The 25,841-nt window shown below is 38.4% G+C and overlaps 1 protein-coding gene across 2 annotated transcripts in view; it reads right to left on the bottom strand.

The window, feature by feature from the left end:
• The window catches only part of CADPS2 (calcium dependent secretion activator 2), a 284,462-nt gene that overhangs the window by 178,205 nt on the left and 80,416 nt on the right, over window positions 1–25,841 (bottom strand). For both annotated transcript variants that reach the window (XM_084205822.1, XM_084205823.1), the window contains exon 3: window positions 12,746–13,078. In XM_084205822.1, coding sequence (XP_084061948.1) covers window positions 12,746–13,078 — 333 coding nt within the window. The remainder of the gene's footprint in view (window positions 1–12,745; window positions 13,079–25,841) is intronic.

Genomic DNA, 25,841 nt, shown 5'->3' with positions numbered 1-25,841 from the left:
GATTATTTGGGCAAAATGCTGAGGCCTGGCTGCTCTCCAAAGCAAACATCTCTAACGATAGTTGTGGAGCCTGAGGATATGTGTGGCATGTTATAAGGTATGCCCAGGCAAAATCCTGTTAATGTCAAATTATGGACCTGCTCTCCAGCAACTTGTCCATACCTTTTTTAACCTCTGCCCTCATCACTCCCCATGACAAAAGGTTTGGGAAGTTCTCCAAAATTTGTATACAGAAGCACTGCTCCCAGATTGTGGTGGTGTGGGATTTATTGAGTGAAGGTGCACATTCACCTTACCCACAACCTTCATAACTTTGTAAAATTCAACCATACTCCTCCCTGTCAACCTTCTCAGCTGCAGACAAAGAGTTTTAGCCCCTTCAGTCTCTCTGCAAAAGGCTGCAGTTCCATGATTCTCAATGCCACTCTCTAGTCCTCACTGACCTCCCCTATATCCTTCAGAGAGGGTGAAAAAAGCTGCACAATTCTGAATGTAGAGGCATAAGGTTATATACAGCAGGAAAATGATGGCACTGGTGTATAAAGAACTAATGATTTCACCACGGGGAAACCAAAGTGTCTTTCTGAGTTGTAATTGCCTGTGCTCAGTTCAGCATCTTCTGGACATGCACTGGTTTATTTTTCCTCTGGTGCAGCACCTTAGCTTAGCTACATTAGAGCTACATGAAATCACATCTTGTCACACTTCTGCCCATGCAGTTTTGTGAGATCCTCCTAGAATTCCCTGCAGCTCAAGCAACACCAGAGTAGACAAAACATTTTCATCTCATCTGTAAATCAGAGATTTCTCTTACACAGCCTTTCCCAGGACACAATATATTGAATAAACATGCAACAATTCTCCTAAACAGAGTGACACAGATAGAAAAAACACTTAAACTCCATAGGAACCAATCAAAAGGAAAACATAAGAAACCTTTATCCAAAACCTCCTTTGAAAACATCAAGACTGTACCATAAGAATACTGCTACTTAGACTTGGATATTTACCACAGAGTTTGTCATTCAGAAAAAAAGTGTCATGGGGTGATGAGGAGTCAGACCACTGGGTGTCTAGAGCAGCACTGTTTTTAGTATAACAAATATAAATATTAAACTGCACAATTAGATGTGATTAGAATCACGTTAGGATTCAAATTACTGAATCAGTAGGGGATTATAGAGGAGAAAAAAGATGCCAGCACAGGTCAGAAGGGCCACTGAAAACAATTGAATTTTCTGCCTCTCTTTCTCTCGGCATTTGCAATGCAACAGATCAGTTGACAAAACCCAGGTTTGCCCTTCTTACTGGCTGAAACTACAATGTTTGGCCACCACTGCTAGACAGGATGAAAAGACAAGGAAAGCACATTATGCTGTGACAGAAGGAAGGATAATAATGACAAGCTCTTACTATTAACAGATTTAGTCACAATAAATACTAAGAATACATCCTTCAGATAAATCTAGGACACGGATGCAAAACATTATTTTTTTCTTAACAGAAATGAAAAAATAAGTCTGTAATATGCCATACTGTAAACATTTTTAATCTAACTACGTCTTGGTTTTCACATCTGGTTATTGGAGTTCAGGGATACCATTAAGACAGACTTCTCACACTCACCACACTGCTGTCTTCCACACTGTACAGATCAAACTCTTCAGTTGTTGCTAACTATGAAAATGCCTTCCACCCCAACTTTGCCACAAAAATTACAAATACCCACACACAAAATAGCTTAACTTTTACTTTTTTTTTTTCACTCAAGTCTTTATCTCATTTTTATGAGTGTTCTTCCTACACCTAAGCAAAGCAAAAAGCTTCAGAGCTATTTACAGAGCCTATTGAACCATCTAAATAAAGTATCTTTTAAGACAGAAATGTAGGGTGCCTAGGTAATCAATGGAGAGATGGAAAAGCCCCCAGAGTTATTTAAAGTGCTCAAGCAGTTATCTGTACGCCTACCATGAATACTGTGGAAGTCCCAGCTGCACTGGTAATCTCTGGTGAGTAAGAGGATCAAAGAAATGGGTGTTCTTATTCTCTCTCTCACCTTCCCCCAGACCCTGCTGAAATAGATACTGGCTGTCACCTTAAATACAACTTACTTTCAGGCTCTGCCTAGGGAATACCCTCCTACACCCACCCTAGGCAGGAAGTGATGGGCCTTAAATGAGTTATGACTCACGTCCTGATCCTCCTTAGAAAAAGTATTCCAGCCTCCTCCTCTCCCACCACCTGCACAGAGATTACCATATCCAAGACACCCAAAAGATTAGCATGCAAACCTTGTTGGTATATGCATATTTATGTCTAAAGTGGCTCACAGTGTTTTCTGTTTTCCTGAAGTCACCCTTGCTTCATAAGGAAATCCCCTCTCCTTCTGCTTACCCTACTCACTTTCCAAAAATATAATGCAAAATGTTTTCTTGCCTTACTAATCACTGGTAAGAATTTCTTTGGGGTGTTGAAACCAAAGGGAGTATATGCAATTAGAGCAATAAATGTTAATGAGAATTGCATTAAGTAAGCAAAAGCACCTTGAATGTCATGTCAATATTTTTTCCAAATAATTAAATATTGCTGACTTTATTAGACAGACTTCAAGCTGACAACTTTCTGTAAAGATGATGTGGAGAAGCTAGATGATAGCAGAAAGGGAATCCAATTTCCCCTCTTTCTGTTCCATTCTATAGGAAAAGCTGGAGAATGTCCTGTATTTCCACCTATTTCTAGGGGTCAGTGCTGGTGTGATGTATAGATACCTATCCACAAAATAAGAAATCCCAAACAGTTGAGTAAGGACTGAACAGATTGAATCCAGAGGTCAATGTATAAGAAAGCAAACTTCAGATTTGTGTTGCACCATGAGAATTTGACTTTGCTATCTATGAAGGTTCTGATCTGTGGAGTGAGGCCCAAAAGACAACAGTTTAGGGCTCATCAGTCTAAAAATCGAGTTTAAAACCCTCCAGGTTAGGTTAGCAATCCTGCCCACAATCGTGTCTTTGCTTTCTTGCCCCGCTGGATGTGTCATCCTGGGCCACCTTTGTTGTCAGTCTTACAGTGACCTTTGATGTCACGGTCACGTCCCCGGTGCTGGCACAGATTAAGGGGCAGTTGCTGGAAGGCTGAAAGGGCCTCAGGAATCTTTGTACCCTCACAAATGTATATAGATGTATATAGATGTACCCTAGAAGCAAGTATAAAGGTTTGGCCAGCAGACAGGAGCCATTGTCCAGGACAGGGTGAACTCGAACAATAACACTTTGCTTTGTCTTTCTTGCCACCCCCATGACCTGAAGTGTTCAACATGTACTCTTTCCACAACAGAATTTACTCATGCCCTTCTGCAGCCAGGGTCCTGAACCAGTTTTCTAGAACAACTGCAGAGAGACAGGGAGAGTTTCTCCTGCTGCTAGAAGTTATAAACTTTCAGCTTGTATTCTCCTGGAAACATGGACAGTGCCAACATCAAACACGTGTGAAAACACCAGTTTTCACATCAAGTCTGCTATCCATCTTTAAGGCAAAGTAGTTACTCCAGTAAGGTAAACATGGAATATCATTCAGAAAAGTTTCCCAAAGGAGGCACAGGTGTTTCAGGCAAGATTCTGCTGTCTTCAGCCCCCTGAGAAAAGACACAGTACAGTGAGAAGACTGTGCCAGATTGACTGGAACATGAGTTTACAGCGCTCCTAGGAATAAAACAAAGCTTCTCCAGAAACTGTGTATACCTTGGAGGCTCTCTTAGGCATGGCTCAGTACTATTTTCCCCCATTTACAGGAATTTTAGTGTTCCTACATTAAAAAAACCTTGGTACTGCATGACCAGGTCGGAAGACAGCTTATTCATAAGAGGTGATACCAGGAGTGACTCTTCCCTTACATCATTTGCAAGGGATATTTCTCCTGCCATAGCCCCAGAGTGCTTACCATACAACACCTCCTTTTAACATCAGGTAGAAGTTGACATTTCTACTAAATATATAGCCTCAATATTATGACAGAATTTTCCTGTTTGTAGCTAAAATGTCTGGAAGTCAATTGATTTATTCATTATCTCAAGAAACAGATTCCTATAAGGAAAAAGTACAGATGAATCCTATGTTGACTCTTCTCTTACTTTTTCCCAATATCTACTCATGTTACTGACCAAGGTTATTTTAGTTGACCTGAGAGTTTTTATATAATGCCTATAGCACTAAATGAAGGTAATTCACCTACCTACAGAAGACCTAAAAGCAGGGACATCCTTGTGAACATTTCAGAAGTTGGAAATTATGAACATCTAATCACAAATCAGACAGTTTTGGCACAGACACCAGACAGAATCTGAACAACTATCCTTGAGCTTGTAATACAAAGTATGGGTATAAATGAAAGGACAAGCAGCATCTCCCTGCGTGATGGTGAGAATCAATCTGCTCTCAAGGTGAGAAGGTATCCAGGATGGACAGCCTGAAAGCTTAGAGATTGAGAGATTAGATCCTAGAGATCAGGACAGCCTCAGCAGAGGAGACAGCTAAAAGGTGTCCTGAGAGCTCTCTCATTTTTAGGACAGGCACAGAAATACCCTCCTAGAGGCCAAAAAAAATAAACGCATGAAATATCACTCATTCAAAGCGAGCTGTAGATTTCTCAGCTGTTTTACATGAAGAATTACTCTTGCACAGGGCAGTCCATCCTGTATTATGGAGGTGCTGTTACATTTCTATTTAAAATATCACAGAATCACAGAATACGAGGGGTTGAGGGGACCTCTGCAAAACATCTAGTCCAGCCTCCCTGCCAAGGCAGGGTCAAACCTAACCTGTCCAGGTGTCACCTCCTGGAGCAGCCTTTTCAGATGGTCTGCCACTCTCAACATAAAGAAGCTTTTCCTGATAATGAGTTATATATATATATATATATATATATATATATGCATATATGCAGAGAGAAAGAGAGAGAGAGAGCGTGCTCATTTCCACATTGACCTGCATCTTTGCCTCTGGAGTGACTGGGGTGCAGGAGCCCCTAAGGATCTTGTCCTGGAAGTTATTTGTAAAGAAACTTCCTCTCAAGAAGGAAGAGCCAAGAAGGTTCTCCCTCAAAAACTCAAAAAATGGGGGAAAAAAGCAGGTGAGCTTCAGAACAAAGAATTCACTGCCAGAGAGATACAGAAACAGGATCATTCTTCTCCTGTGGCTCTTCCACAGGAGTAGCCTCACAGTGGCTGCTGAAGACACCTCAGGATGAAAAATGCTGCACAGAAACAAGTGATTGTCTAAGCAAAACTTCTTTACTTCAAACTGATAAAGACAAAATATAAAATGCTATCATGCCATAAGAAGAACAGGTAACAAACTCGTGCTAAGGGTCATTAACTTACACAGCTTGCTCACAGGGATTCATTCAAATGCACATATAAGCTAGCAGTCAGACACATTAATAAACTTAATCATCAGTCTGGAAATGTGGCTGTAAAAATGATTTGTTTTGCATTCACCTACCTGAAGACATAGAATCTCTCCTTAAAAAAGATTAAAAAATAAATTAATAATACAACAGCCTTCGGTAGAAAAGATTTATTTTTATTCCTTAATACTAAAGTAGACAAATTTTATTCTCATCTGGTAATATAAAACATGATGAGTCAAATGCACGGGTGATTTTAATATAAGTGCAAGTGAAATGCTGGATATATTTGGCTTTGAGTGTTCAGGCAAGCTTAACTCCCTTGGATCTAGAACTCAAGTGAATGTCAAAACACCATTAACTACCTCATTAAAGCTCCAAAAGAGTATTTAGGGGAAGAAACACCGGCAAGGTAAAATTAAAAGCTTAGAGGATCTCCTTTTATAAAGTCCAGAACAACTTCCTTATTTCTTTGTGCTAACGCAGCCATTCTACTGCTGTTCCTCCACTCATTGAATGCCAAAGGCAGTCTTAGAAAATAAAGCAGCTTGAAAGAAAGATCTGCAGCCAAAATCCCAGTGTCCATGATTTCCATCCTCAGAGAAGGCATAGGACAGGGCAGGGTAGATGGGTGATGGATTCTCAGCTTCTCTCTGGTGATTCCCAGTCAGGTCTCTCATGACAACAGAGGTGATGCACAGAACATGCCTACAGGATGCCAACTCAGAAAACACAAATAAATCCACTTGTAAATCCACTAGTAAATCCACTAGTCTATGAGTGTTGATACTCTCTCAGTCCACCAGAGACCCTAAATGTTCAATTCCCTCTTGCAGATGCTAAACAGAAGCCACATATGCATAAAGAGCACTATGACAGAAAAATCCACATGTAAAATTCATCTTAAATTAAAAGTGCAAAACTATCCTTCAGAGTTTTTTACTAATGCTTATACTGGAAAAATAAATCTTTGCATTGTGTCATGGCTTTCAGAAGATCCACTTGTTTTTCTTTTAAATGTGTATGTCAAAGCCAATTTTCCTCATGCAATAGCTGCATAAGAAGGATCCTGCAATACATCAAGTACTGAGAAATGTATTAAAGCTGCCGACATACCATTTCTCCCTGGTATTTTCCCAGTATTGCTTTAGCTACAAACAAAAATAATTCAAAGTATTTCATTATGTACCTTGCATGGCTTCTAAACATTGTTCAGAGTCAGACAGTTAAGCATGGTAAAAAGATAACTTGCTTTTCTGAGGATGTTTTAATATTCTTTCCATCACTCTTCTATCATGAGAGTAAATGAGAACAAATCAACAACCTTTGGGCCAATCAACAACCTTTGGGACTTTTTTCCCAAAGTAAACTCTGCCATTATAGAAAAAAACATTTGTTTACAGGAGCTAAAACACTCTCTCTCCAGCCTATTTAAATAACATCACTGCATGCTAACAGAACCGAAGCACCTGGGGTTACAAGACTTCCTTTTTCTTCAGAACTCATGCTAGTAAGTTGAAAATCCAAACTGGCCTGACAAACACCATTCATTTTAGCTCTGAATTTCTCACAAGAGGATTACAGAAGTAATCTTGGGAGGAATAGTTGAGGTTGCAGCACTATTTCCCAAAACACTGAATTTTTTTGTCTTGAGCAAAACCTTTCCAAACCTTTTGAATAGAAGTGCAGTACCTCATTAAGAAAATATAACTACTGAAATAACTCCACATTAAAATCCTATATGCATGTAATCAAGAGAGACATCCCATGAATAAAAGGCAATATCCAAAATCCTGTAGGAAATGAAAGTTTATTTCTTCATTGAAATATTTTGCTTGAATTATTCTGCTCAAGAACAGACAGTGGCAGATCTTTCTTCCCCTTGAAGAGGGTAAAATCAATCAAAAAGCAAACTTTTTTTTTGGGAGGACAGCATGAAGGAAGATATATTCTGGCATTTACAGGTACTAGAAACTAAAAGCAGATGTGTGAATAAGCCTGAAGTATGGTTATTTGAATTTTTCTGCTATAAAAGGCATGAAACACTTTTCAGGTTGACAGACACACAGGACAATTTTAAAGGACTGACCTGTTCTGTAAGAAAGGACATCACTATTATCCCATGACAATGAGCAGAAACTTTCTACACTTACATTTAGCATAGAAAAATCCAGTCAACACTTGAATGCTAACTATAACTCTACAACTGCCTCCCACAGTCCCACAAAATCACTGCTTTTCTTCTCCCCAGACATCTCTCAAACCACTGCAGTCCTTTCTGCCCACTGAGAGGCCTGACAGCTTCTACCCTGTCTGCATCCACTCTGCAGTGTCTGCAAAAATGTCTTTTATCCAGAGAGCAAAACCCCTGCCCCATGCTGGGGCTGTGCATCAGCCACCCAGCAGAAAACTCTTGGCAGGTAAGGCCTGAAAGTAGCAGATCTCCTGTATAAAGCAGGTGATGAGAACAAGACTGTGGTGTGGGATTTTTTTTTTTTTTAAAGCGGCAATAAGAATATCTTGGGCAAGGTGAAAGGACATTTTGAGCTCTATGGGATGTTTAAAACATCAGTAGACGTCTTAGGTAACACATGATGTTACCTTGAAAACACAGCAATGGAACTTGCCAATATTTTTCACAGGTTACTTTGTTGTGCAAGGTAAAACTGTGCATGAAGTAAGGAATGACAGTCATTGGTGACCACCAGAAATACACTGGCTTAAGAGAAGCCCTGGTCTGTTATATCACCTCACAGATGTCAGTGTCTTTTCTTGGGACTAAAACCCCTTCAGATTTATATGTTCATGTGTTTTAAAATATACAGCCCAAAACATTTTTTTTCCTGTGCCAGGTCTCAACTTAAAGAATTAATGAATCTGTTTAAATTTTGGTCTAAAAACTAAACTGAATCTTAGTACCTGCTTAATTACTCCAAGAAGAAGATAACCAACACTACACTGAAACTTTCTGTGCAAAGATATCATTATTCTTTGTGCTTCATAAACTCACACTTGTCCTCGTAACTTATAAGGGGTATGAAAGTTTCTACAGAAGTATGGGAAATTCTGTGATCTGCGAAATAACTCTACCATTTCTCACCATTTTACCAAGGAAAGGATCAGAACTAGAAACATGCAAAAGTCACGAAGTCCTTGCTGCAAATTTAACTGCCCTTAATCTGACTTATTTCCAAAACTACATAATTAACTGGACTTCAAAAAAGTACTGGGTGAAAGAATGCAATTGTAGCACCATAAGCAGACTTCAGTCAGAAGAAATTCTTGACAGAAACTACTCTTAGAATTAAAAATAAAAATATTTATTATGGAAGAGACAATATAATCCATCATTCTCAATATTAGACACTTAGACAAAAAGTTGTATCTTACAAAAGCTAAAGATAATCAAGAATCAGACACAATACAAGGATTTTAAGCAGATAATTATATCTTGTAGCAAAGTACCATCTAAAGCTATTTTCAAAAGAATTAGTTTGTGGCTGATTACCAAAACTGCTAAGACTAAAGCACTTAGCAAATAATTCTTCTTAGAAACTGTTACGTTATACTAAAAATTATTTATTGCTTGTTAGAAAACAGAATGCAATTTCCATTCTTTCATTATGAAAAATATTGTTCTCTCCTCTGGACACTCAAGACAAAAAAAGGAAAAAAAGTATCATGTTTGATCTCTGTAAATCAAAGAAATTGAAACAGCTTGGCCAAGCATGTCAAACACAAGTCAAGGAGTTTATTAAGTCCCAGCTAAACTGGCAATCATTTCTTTATCATCTAACACAGCCTGAGGCAACACAATGTAAATAAAAATCAGGTGAAAGTCTTAATATTTACAAAATTGAACCTTTTCATCTCAAAGAGATGTGGGTGGTTAACAGCAGTTGCTGGCCATTCTCTAAATTGTGAAGTCAACATGATCACAGAAGCCTTCAGGATCCTAATGTGAACATCTTGTTAATGCTCACTACCTAACTACGAGCTTAGGCATTTAGTGTATGCTGGAAGATTGTGAAAAAAGTTCTACTTCGAAGAAAATGCATAAAATTCTCATAGCTTTGAGGACTCTGGTTGACAGTATCAGAGAGTTGATCTATCATTATTCACTTTATTTCTGATTAGGTTTTTCTGCTGGTTGAATGAACACTGGTTTTCACTGCTATCACAGGAGGGATGGAGAACGACAGCCAGGCACCCACACCCAGCAGAACAGTCTGCTGGGCTGAGATACCAAGGTACCAATGGTTTAGGAGCTGAAGGGAATGCTCCATTTAGAACAGGCTGGGGAGCAGAAGCCACTGAAATCCAATAAAAAGTTCTAAATGCTGAGGAAGTCACAAGGAGGAGGCTGCCAGACAATACCTCCTATGGTTATACAGAGCACCCTTGTCTGCTTAGCAGCCCTGTAGGAGCAGGATAATTTACTCTTATCATCAACATTGTAAGACATATTTCTGTTTCCTATTTCCAAAGGACTGGAAGGTATAAAAAAATGGGGGAAAGAAAAAACAGTTTTCTGCACAAATTATGACTGTACAGATTTGCTTTTAAGGGCAGCTGTTTCTCAGAGCTAGAAAATATACAGAATTTCATATATCTGATTCTCTGCTAGAAGCACAGGCTAGCAGCCAAACTAATCAAACCTCTATCAAAAATACAATTTTAACATCTATTTGGACTTGGACTTATCTCACTGCTCCCAGACACTATTGATTATCATTATCTGCATGTCTCTAGTATTCTAAACAGCAGCAGCAAAGGGAAATGAAAGTGAGCATTTCCATACAAAGACAGATAGAGGCTTCTAGGGCAGAATGAAAACTGCTGGTGCTGACTGAAAAGAGAGCCTAACTTCATCTCAACTTCTATAAATACACTGCCAATAGAAAGGAATAGCACACAGCCTAAACTAAAATATTATTAAAACTATAATGAGAAATAAGGGATTTAGAAGGTATTACATTATCAGAGACTGGTTGCTGTCTACACTGCACCTCTTGGCAAGGTTAGGTATGATTGTTGTCTTTTTCTTTGCAACAGACTTCTCCTCATAACTTTGGTCTATTATGTGCTTGACTGGACCACAGGAACAGGATATGAAAATTGTTGTTGGTAGCAACTCTGTTGGAGTACATAATGAAAGTTTTTGCTTTAGCAAAGTAACCTCATCCTTGCCTCAGAAAACTAAAATCTGCAGAAAGCTAGAACCCCAAACAAGGGTACAGTCTTGAAGCCTTTCCCTCTCCATTCTTTCCAGCTTGAAGTACACAGGTACTCATGTATCTGCTCCTGAAGAAGTAGATTTTCATTACTTCCCATCCTCCAATACTTACACGAATCCAGGGCAAACACTGTGTACTTCAGAGACCTGCACGGGAGATTTTACAGACTTCACACCTTAAAATCAGGAAGAGCAAGACAAGTGCCTTCTCTTAATCCCATTGAATCCTCTTTGCACATGTCAGGGTGGTCAATCTTTCCCCCTTCTTACCCACAACAAGGTTATTTTCTCTTTAATTTGCAAGTAAAAAATAAGAGAAGACAGCCATTCCAGGCTCACAATTCTACCATGTTAGAAGACAAAAACTAGCCACTGGGATGTTTCAGTCTCTCCACGGGTTATGGACCAAGAATTATACAGAAAATTGTTGATATCTGCCAAACAGTTTTGGTCCATCACATTTTATACAGATATGAACCAAAACAAAGAGGCCTTCAAGTATACAGACACAATAACCTAGTGGATGTATCAACAAAATCACTACTAGACTAAGGGAACAATTTTCTTTTTTAATTGTTCAAAGTTCTGCAGGTCACACTATTTTGTGTTCCTCTAGCCCAATGCAGACTAACAGCAGATTTAGACCGTCCACAGCAATGTACAAAGCAGGACTTAGCAATCACCAGACACCAGGGGAGAGAGGAATCAATTTGGAGTTTCTACTATAAGTAACAAGTTATCTATTTGGCAAAAAATAGTGTGTTTTTTTCATGTTTTCAGATAATGGAACAGGCTGCCCATAAGGTTTGCACAATCTGTCTCCATTCTCAGAAGTTTTAAGACCTGCCTGGTAAAGCCCTCAGTAACCTAGCCTGTCCTCACAGCTGACCCTGCTCTGAGCAGGAAGATGGACTGAATGACCTCTGGAGGACTTATCCAACTGCCTCCCATGCCTCTATGTTCTACTGTACATAAAACCCTCCCAAAATTAAGCAGAATTATTCCCCTTGATATCATATTATTACCAACCCACTTATCCCAGAGATTTCGTGACTTACCTGACAATTTAGAAGCAAAAGGAAAAAAGAGGGGGCCAATAGGAAAAAAAAGAAGGAATACTTTCTATTTCTTTTAATTCAAAACACTGCTCATAATTTGATGCAGCAGAAGTGTTACATACTGCAGATGTTTTGATCATGTAACAGATACATGATTTCATGCTACACTAACACATATAATTTGTTCCTATATTAAGATGGCCTATAACTACAAACCAGCCCTCAATATAATATATGAAAACATTTTAGCTGTAATCTGGTTGATTATTTTATAGACAGTGTAAGAAGCTGTATGGTCTCAGTTTAAACGCTTTATCTATGCTGCTTTGTTGTGAGACTAGCAAAAATACCTTCTTTATCTTCAGGTTTTTCCTCCTTAGGTAAATGTTAATTTACACTTCCATCACTATGAACACTGGTTAATAAAATATTTTTACATAGCAAATATATTACTGATTAGCAAGAGATTATACACATAAATCTAAATATGTCTGTTGAATGGACTGTCTTGGCCTAAGTAATTTACAGGAAAAATAATTTATCCAACAAAACAACAATGCAGAAATGTGAAAATTAGCTTTGCAGAGGATGCTTGAATTGAAGCACATTTAGTTCTAACACTCAAACCTTCTAGACACTGGATGTCCAACAGGAGCTTGAATCACCTGTCATCTATTTATGGCAGCAAATTTCTTTCAAAGACCAGCACACAGGCTCAGAAATGTATGTGCATGCATATGTAATTTATCAGAGGGTAGACAGATGTAGAGACCATGGCACATTCCTCAGAATCACTCCAATTGTGTGAGCTGTGACACTGTAACAGGAGACCCCTGTAGCATAAGTACCACACTCCTGCATACCTTTCATCCAAGTGCTCAGCAGCAATCACATCATGCAAAGATTCCTTGCTGAGCAGTCTCATCTCCTTGGACTGCAGAAATGTACCTAAAATTGAATGATTCTACACACAGGGAGGAAGCACTGGACCAGCTGGCAGAGGGGAGATATTCTGGACACAACAAAACCAAATGGCACCAATACTTACTTGGCAGGCATTATAAATCAACTGGTGTTCCAATTTTTTGATCCCTAGAATCTGCTGAAACATTTCATAAAGCTGTTCCTTGCTCAGAATCAGCTCTGATACAGCACTTAAGGCCATTCTGTTCGGCTGCTTGCAAAAGTCCTCTTCTCCCCTGTATATGGCATCGTATTTGGCTAGCCAAGAACTTAGCACTGTCTCTTTGCTTAATCCATCGATTTCCGGCAAACTTCGGACTCTTTTCTCTATGTTTTTCTTGAAAACATCTCTAAAGTCACTTGCAGAACATCCTCCACTGTGGACCATTCTTGCAACCCGGTCACTCTTGAGAAATACCTTTTAAAGTAAAAGAAGAGGAAAAGAAAAAGAAACAAAACCAGTTAGGCATGGACACAAATACAAAACAATCCCTGTGTAAGGGAATACAAGATAGTATTTTGCTACTACACAAGATGGCTTTATATGAGAGAGTTATACAGTTTGTTATGGTTTTTTTTACAAGTATTTATGCATAAATTTAGAACAGCAAGACTAGATGAACTCTGAATGAACAGCAGCTAATGTAAAATTTATCCACAGTGAGACAGAAATCCAGGAGGAAAAAAGGAAAAAACCAACCAACCAACAACAAAAAAACGCCCAAAAAACTAAAGAAACACCACAATCAATATTAACAATTGAGAAGATAGACTCAAAGATACAGAGCTCTTTCTACAGTGTGGGATTCTCCATGTAAAATCACCGAAGATGAACATAAAAACGCCCCTCCCAACTACTCATACTCTAAGGTGTGACAAGTGAAATTAAAACAACAAACCAATTAAATCAGTTCCAGCATTCTGTAAAAACTTCTTTTAGAAGGGCCTTGGCAAGGTCAATCTTTCCAGACACTGTATGTGACCTGCACATTGCTCAGTTATTGTACCAAGTCTCATGAAACTGTTTCTCTACAAGATGCAACCAACAAAGAGCTGACAATGCAGCACAATCACCTGTGTAAACAAGTGCCTTGGGCAGGGATTAAACTACATCATGCCATTGAAAGGATAACTCAGGGAGAACCACCTGGATTCTGCAGAAGAGGGAGATGAATCATGACCCTCCATGGCTCTGCATGGTTCAGCTGCTTGGGTGCCACACCAATGTCCCAAGCCCAGCTGAAATGCAAGGAACAGATGAGAAACCACAAAGTTGAAAAGGAACCATCACCTTTCTGACTGTCTGACAAACGAACTGGGACTTAGGCATGCATTTTGAGATAGTCATTACAGTCACCAAGAGCTATGAAATCATATATGATTTTGTGAATGGAGATGATAGCACAGTAGAGCTCTGACTCGAGGTCATGTTAGAAGATGGTGTACCTAACACCCAACCTAAACCAACCTACTCTGCTCCACTTTCAAAATACAGAAAATATGGAGTAAGAGAGGAGCTGAAAAGCTGAGCAGATGAGTACACAGACGCAAGCAGATCAAGAAAAATTAATTCTAAAATTTTAATGCTTGTCAATGCATGTTGTCTCATACCATATTTTAGAATGGAGTTACTTATAAGATGTATTTTTCAACAGATGTCCTAATTGATATTGTACAGAAATACTGCAGATTAAACCTAAAAGTATTTGCCCAGAGAGATTATTTTTAAAAACCCCATCACCAATATATGCTAATCACATGCTATGCTCTATCTGTACCATTATACATTTCCTTTTATGCAAACAGGAGCATCTAAGGTTAAATTCTTACCCATAATGGGATCTAACATAGTTACTGTCAATTAATGCTTACATTAATTTCCTCAAAAGACTACACAAATATTCAATCTCATTTCAAAACAACTAATAGTCAGAAATTCCATTCAGCAATAAAATGTATTCACAAAAAAAGGTACCAGGATATTAAGTCTTGCCTTGTTTTAACAGTCTGCAATTACAAATGATTCATTCCTCTAACAGCTTCACTGGTAAGAAAAGATTACTTCAAACTTATTTCAGCTACTTTGCACTGTTCATATAAAATATTTAATCTTCCATCACATTAGCCTGCATACCAATGAGAGAAAAGAGATGCAGCATACAGTGAGAAATTAAGAATATTTATAGACACTTCCCACCCAAAATCTCATATTCATGCAAGATTACACAAACCGGTGTACTGCTAACATAACTGGACCAGTCTTGTAAAAACAAAACAAAACAAAAAAACCCAAATGAAACCAAACCAAAAAACAAAAAAACACCCCACCAAAAAACACAAAAAACCCCCCAAAAACCAAAAAATACCCCCACAACCAAAAAAACCCAACTCCAAACCTGCAAAATACACATTGTAAGAGCATCAGCATATCATTCACCTTGCATTACCTTCTTTCAGCCTTATTATTTGAAATGATTAATCTTGAATGAAAGGGCTGTAAAGCTGCTAGCACTTTCCTTCATTTATAAGCCATACTAATTTAAAATTTATTTGTGATTCTAAAGTTGATTTTCCAAGAGACTTTTTTCCAGGAAAAACCCATTCCATTTTTTTGACCACTAAACCATGGAAAGGAAGCACTATTGCAACACTTGGTGCATGTAACAATGACAAAATAATGGCATGTTCGTGTTGGACAAAGTAACAGGTATGTGCAAAAAGAAAGTACAATATGCCCCTTCTGATGTGTTTTGGGTCACAAACTGTATTTTTATTAAATTTCTAAAAATTATTCCATGGTAATTATTTTTCAAGATACAATGGATATAGAAGGAAATTACTCAAGATATAAACCCAAGGCGTGAATAACAGGGTATGAAAAACATGGTTTGTTCTGCAAAGAAATCCACTGGACCCAAAACTCTTATGGTATTACTCCTATCTGAGTGGAAATTTACCATTTTTTTCCTGAGGGGGGAAGAAAATTAACATCATCTTTAAAAAGAAGTACTTGCATTTAAGATAATTAAAAAGCAATAATAACATTTTAGCAAAACTATTTCATATTCAAGGATTTATTTGCAACAGAAAACCATAAGAGAATAGAAATTCTATTAAGATTGTATCATATGTGTCACAAATTTAAAACACTAAGATGCATTAAAAAGCTATTAAGTATCTCATTAATCCTGTTCCTGAAAGACAGATGGTACACTTCATATTGAAATCCTTTGCTTCAATCAGACTTGATATTCATCTCCTTGGTTTCAGAGCTTTCAAAGATTGTATGAGCAGCACAATCATGCCCATGAAGGAAAATATTTTCTTGTCATTTATCTTTAAAGCAAAATACTAATTACGTACATTCATTAAATCTCGGGTTCTTACTGCCTTCATTCATGTATTTCAACTGATCATTAGACTTAGTTCTAATTAAATAATTATTCAAAAACTTACAATGTAAAATGTTATCTCAAGTCTCAATACTGGGGGGAACTGGAGACGAAAAATATTAAGAGGTTTGAGTGAGAAATATAAAATATCAGAAAAAGTTACTGTGGGTACAAGGAAATGTAATTCTGCATGAAACTAGACTTGGCAGATCAGCCACAATCTTTTGGAAGTCCACACATTATTTAGAAATAATTTGAAAGACTCAAAGTTTTTAATGAAGCATTTCTGGTTACTACCAACGTTTTCTAGACTTCCTCAAAGACATCCTGGATTGAGACTGCTGTTATTCAGCATTTGAATTTCTAGTATCATTACTAGTTTACTGAATCCACAAATCAACATCAACAGTCCATGTTACTCACTGCTAACAAATTATCAAACACTAAAAAGGAATGCTCTATTAACAAATAAAATGCATTCTGGAGACAACAGAGTGTTCAAATAGAGGTTTCGATGAGCCATATATACCCACTTTGAGAAACTTTTTCAATTAACGTTATTAAGAGTCCTCCTAAATACTTTTGGACTGAACCACACCTTCTGTGTCTGATGGACAAAGTTCAAGTCATTCAAAGGTGAGACAACATATTTTTAAAAAAACCCAATAACAATTGTAATCTACTTAAGCACTGTTTAAATCCACTTTCTTCCAATTATTACACATATGCAATTTCATCTACTGCAAATGCTAGTAAAAAATCTTAATTCAAAATAGTCTTTAGCACTAGATAATTACCTTAAAATTATATTTTTGTTTAAAGATGAAAAATCATTACTTAGCAGTGTCTACAACTTTAGAAAATGTTAGAAATATTATGAAAAGAACTGATTTTCACTTCTAGAACATACTCCTTAAATAACTTTTCTATTTATTGGACATCATACCAAATTTAACTAATTACACAATTAGGCAACACAAACATGATTATCTTATTCTCTACTCTAAAGCTTAGGAAAAAGAAAATTCAAGCAAATGCAGTAGGATAGGTGGACCACAAGAATGATTTCTCAGCCTCTGAAAACTTCCTGCTCATCTGGCCTCTGTACAGCTTCTGGTAGTGTAAAAGCACCAACATTCTCCTCCTCTTTAAGCAATGCAGCACTTAGAGCTTCATTTGCCATCTTCCACAAGAGCCACTAGAGATTTTTCTTCATTTCTGATGGTCACTTCTGTTCCTGTAGGTTTGAGGAGATCACATTTACCCTTTAGACATGTCCGATGTCTTCACAGTCAGGGCTCAATGCATCATCATTCATGGAAAATACTGTGGCACCTCAAAATGCACACTACATCTCTGGGACAGCAAACTGCTAGACATACTAAACGCCACCTGAATCAGCTTATTACTTTTCTTACAATACCTATTTCAAGCTGCATAACAGCTTTTTGCACTTCTGCTAAATTCTGGATGCAAACCCTTGGGTTCCATGCGTACTCTGGCACAGTAAGAGCTGTGTGATGGGTACACTCAACCACATGACCAAACTAGCAGCAGTCTGGTACAGGCTCCCGTGGAGGTCATGGCCTGGGCCACAGCTTGGCCAAGAACTCCTCTAGCTCCCATGTGTTCTCTGACAACCCAGAAAGGAGCAGAGGGACCCAAGTGAGCACTGGTGACCTCGGAACGCTGCTCCGGCGATTCACGCATGAACAGCAGGTGGCTCTTCCAAGACCCGTTTATCAAGGAACAAAGAAGACTGTGTGTACAAGAAATCTCACAGATACCTCTCCCACGGCATGGAATTTCACTAAAAGCCCACATATATATCCTATATACAGAACTGTGTTCCCTGCATATGACAGACAAAGTGAGTTTTCTTTGAGCTCTCCCAGCTAATCAGCTGTGATCTTCCCTTGAGCCTCTCAAGGCTGAGACCCTTTACAATGGCAGATCTTTGGCTAGCAACTGATATTGTGTGTAACCTTTAGTGTGATAACTTTGACTTGTGCCTTGGTAGTTTTACTTAAGCCTTTGTAGTTTTGAATCACTGTTCAAAGAACTGTGCCGCAGAGTAACAGAGTGAACGTTGACACTGAACCTTGTTAATTCACACTTCCACAACGCCATATTCAAAATGCTTTTGCTAATACCTTTCACAAGGCTTCTTTAAGGAATTAAATCACACATTTGTGATGAGGTGGAATAAAAAACACAGCCATTGCACACAGGGCCTCTAAATAATAGGTCACCTAGGAGTTCTGATACTTTCCTCCTTCTATTACTATGATTATTTCTATGCCATTCTGAATTAAGCATAAAACAATCCTTTCTTCCAGATACCAACCAAAGCTGTAACAGGAATCTCTGCACTGATGCAGATCATAGGAAATGCTTCATTACCGACACTTGAGCATTCAAAAGTGATTGCAACAACTGTTCCAAGTGATGCTGCACATTATTTTACCTGTGAAAGTACATGATATCCTTCTAATTAGGACTATGCAGGTCTCTGTTGGCCTCCAGAAGCTTGCTAAGGAGCTGCAAGAACTTCAGTGTGGCCACTGGGCCAGCACCAGCAATTCAAACACGTTCTTTAATGGTGACATTCTCCCAAAGACTCCACCAGAGGCTGACACAACTCTAAGGGTACAGCCACACGGGGGCCAAGCACTGCCCTCCCACAGCAGACCATGCCTGATGAACCAGAGAGGCAACCACCCAGATCTCCAGTGTGTTTATTCAGGACAATGGACTGCAACTGATATTGGGGCATCCTTAAAACATGCTAATGTTAAAACAGCCTTTTCATATAACTTAGAAAAGGGACTGTCACGTAAGGCCTAAAGATATTTCTCTTTGGAGATTTTTTCAGAAGTACACTATAACCCAGGCACATACACAGCTATGGAGAGCAACATTTTGTTCTTATGGGTGTGTTCTTGTTTTAAAGGAATTTTCTTCTCCTTTAAGCTTACCAGAAGCAAAGCTGGAACTATATTCAGATTATTGGCAACTATGTTGCATCAGAAACTGTCAATTAAAAAATAAAAATGAACAGAAGTACCTCTTTGATAAAGAAAGAACAAGGGCAAAAAGGACTTTGATAGAAGTCCAAGGAATATTCAAGTCTATGAAAGATTTTTAGGTTTCTGATATACTTTTCTGACATGTTCTGTACTCAAGCTCCTGCTGTGCTTTGTACAATTACCAGAACTCTTGAGTTTATGAATTACAGAACATTTTTTTTGAAAAAGACAGCAATTTTCAGGGCTAAATTGAGCGTTAAAATTTTTGCAAAAGAAAATAATTCTCGTCCTGCAAACTAAAAGGAATTGAAATAAGTTTTTTATTTAAAAACTGGACGTGACATGCATCATCATGTTGTGCTAGAAGCCTTACTTTAGGCAAAACAAAGCGTAAGACATTTACTGTGCAATACTAAAGAGCCCCTAAGCAGCTACTGCAGCAGCTCTTCAATGTCACTCTCAGGAGATCTCACCAACCTAAAACCCCTCCTGTTCCACAGGAATAAAAATTAGTCCAATTTCAGTTGTTAATGTGAGCAATGTTCTCTGGGACCAGCCCTCACTGCTCAGTAGTTCCACTCTAGACTGAAACCCCACAATGTACCACATCACGAGCTGGGGCTAGTTTGATAAAGGTGCAAAAACTTCTGACAGCCTGGAGAACAGCTTCCACAGCTATACATTTTAAGAATAAAGGTTTATTCCTAGTAGCAATTAACATATATAATGACCAGCACTGTCTGCTGCTATACCTTGGAGCTGCTGAAGAAAACATTGTTTCAGATATGATGTTCTCACTGCACTTACAACAGTCTTGAAAGAAAGAAAAAAAAAAACAGACCAAAAGTTATTAAGTTGATGTTTAGATTAGTTCAACTAAGCACATTACAACAACAAGATCATTTTGGGTCAAAACTAAATAGTTAATGTAGTAGCATCATACATGCAAGAGTAATAGAATTATTTTTATGCTCCTTGAATAAAATTACTGCACTGGCTACTGAAATAGCATTTATATCAAAGAAGACATTAGTAGTCATCAATGCATTTTAATAGCTACTTCTAATAACTCTTGGCTGCTGAACATGAGTGGAAATTGCGGTAGCTAATGAGATTTGCTCAGTATTTTGAAATCAGAAGCACTTTTCCCATTTTTAGAAAAAAAAATAAATTAGGCTTGGCTTGCAGGTCTTATTCCTCCCCTGTTCTCTTTCCCACCCTAGAAATATCCTCCAGGCATTATTTTGATTTTTTTTTTTAAATGAAATGATCAGAATTAAAGGATGCTATTTTTAAATCTATGTAAGTCAGAACAGAGTCCTCACCTTCAGGTAAAAGCAAAATATTTTAAGAAATCACACCTGTAAACTCTGATTACTCTGCTTCAGAATTTTCATGATTATTTTATTAATGAAAGGTTACTTCTCTTAGAACTATACTATATTGCACAGCTTTCCTTAATTTTGAAGGGGTGAGAAATCTGAAAAAAAGAAGAATTTTTAATTTTGGCTAACAGTGAGGTCATGGGTTTTTATTTGTTTTTAAAACCTCTTTAAAATAGCACATTACATTAAGGTGAAAAAAGGAAGCAAAATTTAGACTAGTAAACCATCATCATCCAAAGAGGCATAATCATTCAATATTTTCTTTTTTTTTTTTTTTTTAATATACCTACTACCCTTCCTGAGCACATTAAGCTATGATTTCTTCTTATTAAGATTAATGGTTCAGAAACCATCACAAGCTGAAATCTTCAGGTGATGTATTTTGCTTTCTTCAGCTCTTTTGGGCACAACAGTGGCACACTGGACATTTACCACAGCTTAGCAACCAGCTATCTGTAAAAAAACCCACCAAAACTCAAACTCTTGAAAATTAAAATGTCTGCTACAGCTCCAGGGGTACATGCTTATAAGCATACTACACAACACTGTGCACTGGGATTTGTTCTTTTCCAGCTTTTTCAAAATGCACAAGCAATTGCCAATGTCTACCCAAACTGCTGTTCCTGATGGCAACACATTTCACAGAGTCATGTACTGCAATGTTCGTGCCTTGGGCATAAGAACAAACAGAGGTGGAGTGACAGTCACCATAAAAAATCCACAAAACTGTTTCACCCAGAAGCAGTGTTTTCTCCTGGGTTAATTTATTACAGTTAACCAGCTACCCTTTTGAAACGAGCATATTTGTTCTCCTTTCACAGCTGATAACAGCAGCAATAGTTTTTGCACCCTAGTGAGACACAGTATATGGACTGCAGCCTACGTGAGCACGGGTGAGGATGACTTTTGCCATGCCTCCCCTTGGAACAGGCGTTGTGATCTTCACTCTAACAGTACAGTTTCCCCTTTGACCAAGCCTCATTGCTCAGGCTGAAGCATGCTATAAGAGAGCTAACAGCTTGCTCTCCAGTGTCTGATTCTGCCTGACCAGAACTCCTCCCTTTGGCGACCACTGGGAAGTTCCAGGTTATGTGTCCGAGCCGGCTGGTGTCTGTCTCTGCCCAGACAAGGGTGAGATGGGTTCGCTCCTATCGGGCTTCAAAGGACAAGGCTGGGCTCTCAGGTTTGGTCTTCAAGGTTGTTTATTATTTCTTATCTACAAAGATTTTCTTTCTGCCCAGCCGGGGTCTGACCAGCAAGGCAGCTAAAGGCACTCTGACTGCCCACAGGGCGGTCACATCCTTTTATAACAAAGACTGTGTAAACTATATTTACCTTTTGTCCCCAATACTTATCATTTTTATGACCAAGTGTACCTTTACTAAGAACCTATCAAAAATATCTACATCACACAGAAAATGGAAGACATGAAGAAGGAGGAAGAGCCATGTGGCAAGCCCCAACTCCCTCCATCTTGTTTTTACAACCCCCCTGTACCAAAATCTTAAAATCTTTGCTCTGTAATTACACTATTTCTATATTCTTTAAACCCCAGTGAGTCTCATATCCCCATATACAGGTGGTACATCTCTTGCAGGGTCAAAGTTGAGCCACCAGGTACTTTTGGCAACATCCCAAGGCTCCCGAGCCCCCCAAGGGTTCTCTCGGTAACTCTGGACGTCAGGAGCGGTGCGCTGAGTTCCCACAGTTATGAGAATTTCAAAGGCTCTGTTTTAGAGAGCGTAACACTGAGAAAGGCTGTTAAATTGAACATGTAACACAGCATGCCTTGGTGATGCCACTGTAAAAACACTTACTCTCACCTCACAATTGGTCCCTGTTTTCCAGCAAATTCCATAAGGAAGGTGTCCAACCCTGACTATAAGGGAAGAAGACAAAGGACAACAAAAGCTGAAAAAAATAATAAAGCAGAAAGAAGAAACCAAAGATTGAAATAAAAAGACTTCAAACAGAAAACATATTTACACAGAAATAATGAGTAGGAAACAGAGTCTTGCTAAAAAGGATTAGGAAAAAAACATTTACTTAGCATATTTATCTATTTCACAACCAACAGATTATGACTAGTTTATACAAAATTACCTCTGGTACCTGCAAACTTGAGAAAAATACACACCCACTTAAAATCAGTAACTCATATTTTCATTTGCCTTGCTAAGGAACTCCTCAATTCTCTGACTTTTTGGTGTTTACTTAGTGCTGTACAAAACTCGAGAAGCCCTAACACTTAATCTCTTATGATAGTGCTACCTCTTAGGATACAATGTTTCTAAATATAAAATCCAATTTCTTGCATTAACTGTGAGAAAAATTGAAGTAAATGGGCAAGTACAATAAAGAAGGGAAAGCAGTCCTTCACTTCTCTAAATTTTCTTCTGCAGTCACTTGTGGTTCTGGCTTTTATTCCACTTGACTGAAAGTGGAAGTTATGTGACAGTTTTCATCATTGGTATTGCACTGGGTTCATTTTGTCAAAGATGAAAAGAATTGGCTATTTCACTTCCCTATTACCATTAATATGCTTCTGCATTAACCATTTTCACCTGAGTATAGATTAATAGCTTTTAGTTCAATGAGCATACTACTGTATCTCTATTTTTGAATCTAATACCAGGCACTGTATAGTCAGACCATGTCTGCTGAGACCCTTTCAGTCCCTATCACCCACCACCACACTAAATACTTCCATGCAAAGTGAGGACACTGTTTCAGAACATGTATTTTTACTGATCAATGCCACTTTTTCATTTTCAGTTTATATATTCAGCCGCTGCAGCTGAAGGCTCAAAAAGGACATGAGCAAATAGAAACTGGGCTGAAGCCACCTGAAATGTTGTCTCATAACATAATTTTTTTTCTGCTTTAGCAACTGAAAAAGTGCCAGCAAACTGACAACTTAAGCAAATAACCTGCCACTTTCTTTCCCTGTACTAATTCGTTTTAGTGGCTTATTATTTCAGTGGAGCATCACTGTTGGGTGGGGAGAAAGGTTAAAGCTCTGACTTCACTCTGTGGCCTGAGGAAACTGGGAAAGAACAGACACATGGCAAATACTGCACAACTTGGGTACTCACTGGAAAACAAGGACAAGAGTAGGCCCTCTAAAGCCTTTGAAGGCTTCCTGATGATGCCTTATCCACCAATATGGCACCTTTCCCCTAATGTGATCCCCAGGATTTAGGGGAAATAGACACAGGGGAAAATGCAGACACTTTCCATCTAAGAAAAAACTTCTTTTGTACCCCATGAAGGGTGACATAATTTTAACAGTATTCTTGAGAATTTGATGCAGTGTACAGAAGTGGCAGAGCAAAAGATCTACCAGAAAGAACCACAGCTGTGTACTTTGCATCCCAAAGCCAAACAGAAAAGGCTGCTTGCGCCTTTCACCTCCTGCATGACCCAAGAGCTGCTAGGATAGTTTACTACAACTGCTTAAAAACAATTCCATCATCACTAAAATATGGGAAGTAAGAACAAAGGCTGAAGAGGAGAAAACACGGTGACAACTGCCACAGGCATCTGGAACTGCCTGACTGGAGTCAAGTAAATAAAGAGATGCAATCTAGAAGATGAAAGGAGTACAAACTGTCCTACTACCCCTGTTTACCTATGCAATTCACCCATTTTGGATCCCTTTCCAAATGCTGGGCAAGAGCACACTGCTCCAGAGGACAACCCAGAGCTCCTAATGCAGGCTCTGCTTTGAAGCACTCGCTAAAGAAGCTCTCTTGCCACAGTGAGAACAGAGAAGCTTGCCAAGATTCACTGTCCAGCCTGTTCTACAAAACACCCCAAGGCAAGTGGTGTGAGTGCCTTCCAGAAGTTCTAAACACTCACAACAGAAGACTTTGAATCTTTTGGGGAGAAACAGGATGGAACAACACAGTTGAGTTTAATTGCAAGCTGATGCGATAGATAACACTAGTTTTGTGATGAGAATGCATTTGGCGTTACAAAAACTGCTTCCTTGCTTCTCCCAAAGGACAATCTGTACTTCAAAGTGTTTCTGTTGTAAGAGGAAGATAAGAACAATGGAATATAAGTGCAAATGCAGGCAGAGACAATGCATCATGAAAATGGGAGCGCTTGGGGATTTTTTTTTTATGTCTTTGCACTCAGAATGCATCATTATTTGTATGGACATTTCTCAACAGCAACACCATCTCACCACTCCTTAGAATGCATTTCTATTTCAGAAAGTTATAAAGGATATTCAGGGCTGGCAGACACTAAGCCATTGGCATGTCAGATTTAGCTGCTAACTGTAGTCTTACAAATATTTTTATTCCAATATAACTTTCTTAAAAAACCAGCCTTATATCATAAATATATTCTCCCTCTCCATCTTTATTAAGTGTAATCTTTGTGTGTCAAAAAACAACAATACATTTTCCTTGATTAATTTTTCACAAGGGTGATCAATTCACCGTGTTGGCAGGAAAGTTATAATACACAAAAAGAGCTTCAAAATGCATTCTAAATCTTAAATCCTTCCTTAGATTTAATAATCACCCAGCTGGCTGCACTTCAGAAAGCAATGCTTCAATGGGAAGATTAATGAACAGTTGGTCTGCTGTTTAATCCCTCAAGATTTTAGCATGCAGAATGCAAACTTTTACAAGTTGGACTATTTTTATGCATTCCAATTATATGTCAAGGTCCAAATAGCTTTAATGGTAACTTTGAGGTTTCTTAGTCAGAGTTTACTCTCTCTTTACAGTACTTGAGTTTTAGAAAATATTAATTCACTATACTTCAACATTCTCTAAATCTAGACCATTTTAAAGATTAGCTTTCAAGATATCATCTCATGTCAGAAACACTTTAAATTTCTTATTTATTTATTTATTTATAAATAATTTTACACAATCATCAACTATTTTGCCTTGCTAGTAGATTCTATGGCAAAGATTTAACTTTATTTTGTTTCTTAAATTAAACTTAAGACACCAAAAAAGTAAATTCTTCTCTGCAGCCACACCAGCAAGTTATTGCCTCTACCTCTAACAGGAAGAACTGCTGCCTGTCGAGTTCCTGCTGCCCCTGACCTCCATGGTGTCCATACTGCTCAGGTAATGCCTGAAGCCCAGAAGAATGGTAAGGTGAGGTAAGAAAATTTGCACCCAGCCTGGGACAATAGGGAAGACATTGGCCATATGTCTTTATCCTCCTCCCTCAGCATTTCCACAACCATGCCTCTCTTTCCTGGGCTTCCAGAGGGAGGTGCTGAAAATAGCAGAACAACTGATGAAACTTCGTTTGCAATTAATGGGGCAGTCGGAAATTATTAAAGTCAGAGGAGCCTAGAGATAACTATGGTTGTGTACCAGGGAATAAACCCTAGTTATCTA

The sequence above is a fragment of the Fringilla coelebs genome (genome assembly GCF_963513975.1).
Source record: "Fringilla coelebs genome assembly, chromosome: 5".
NCBI classification, from domain to species: domain Eukaryota; kingdom Metazoa; phylum Chordata; class Aves; order Passeriformes; family Fringillidae; genus Fringilla; species Fringilla coelebs.
The sequence above is the reverse complement of the archived record's forward strand: the minus strand, read 5'-3'. Positions and strand labels throughout refer to the sequence as shown.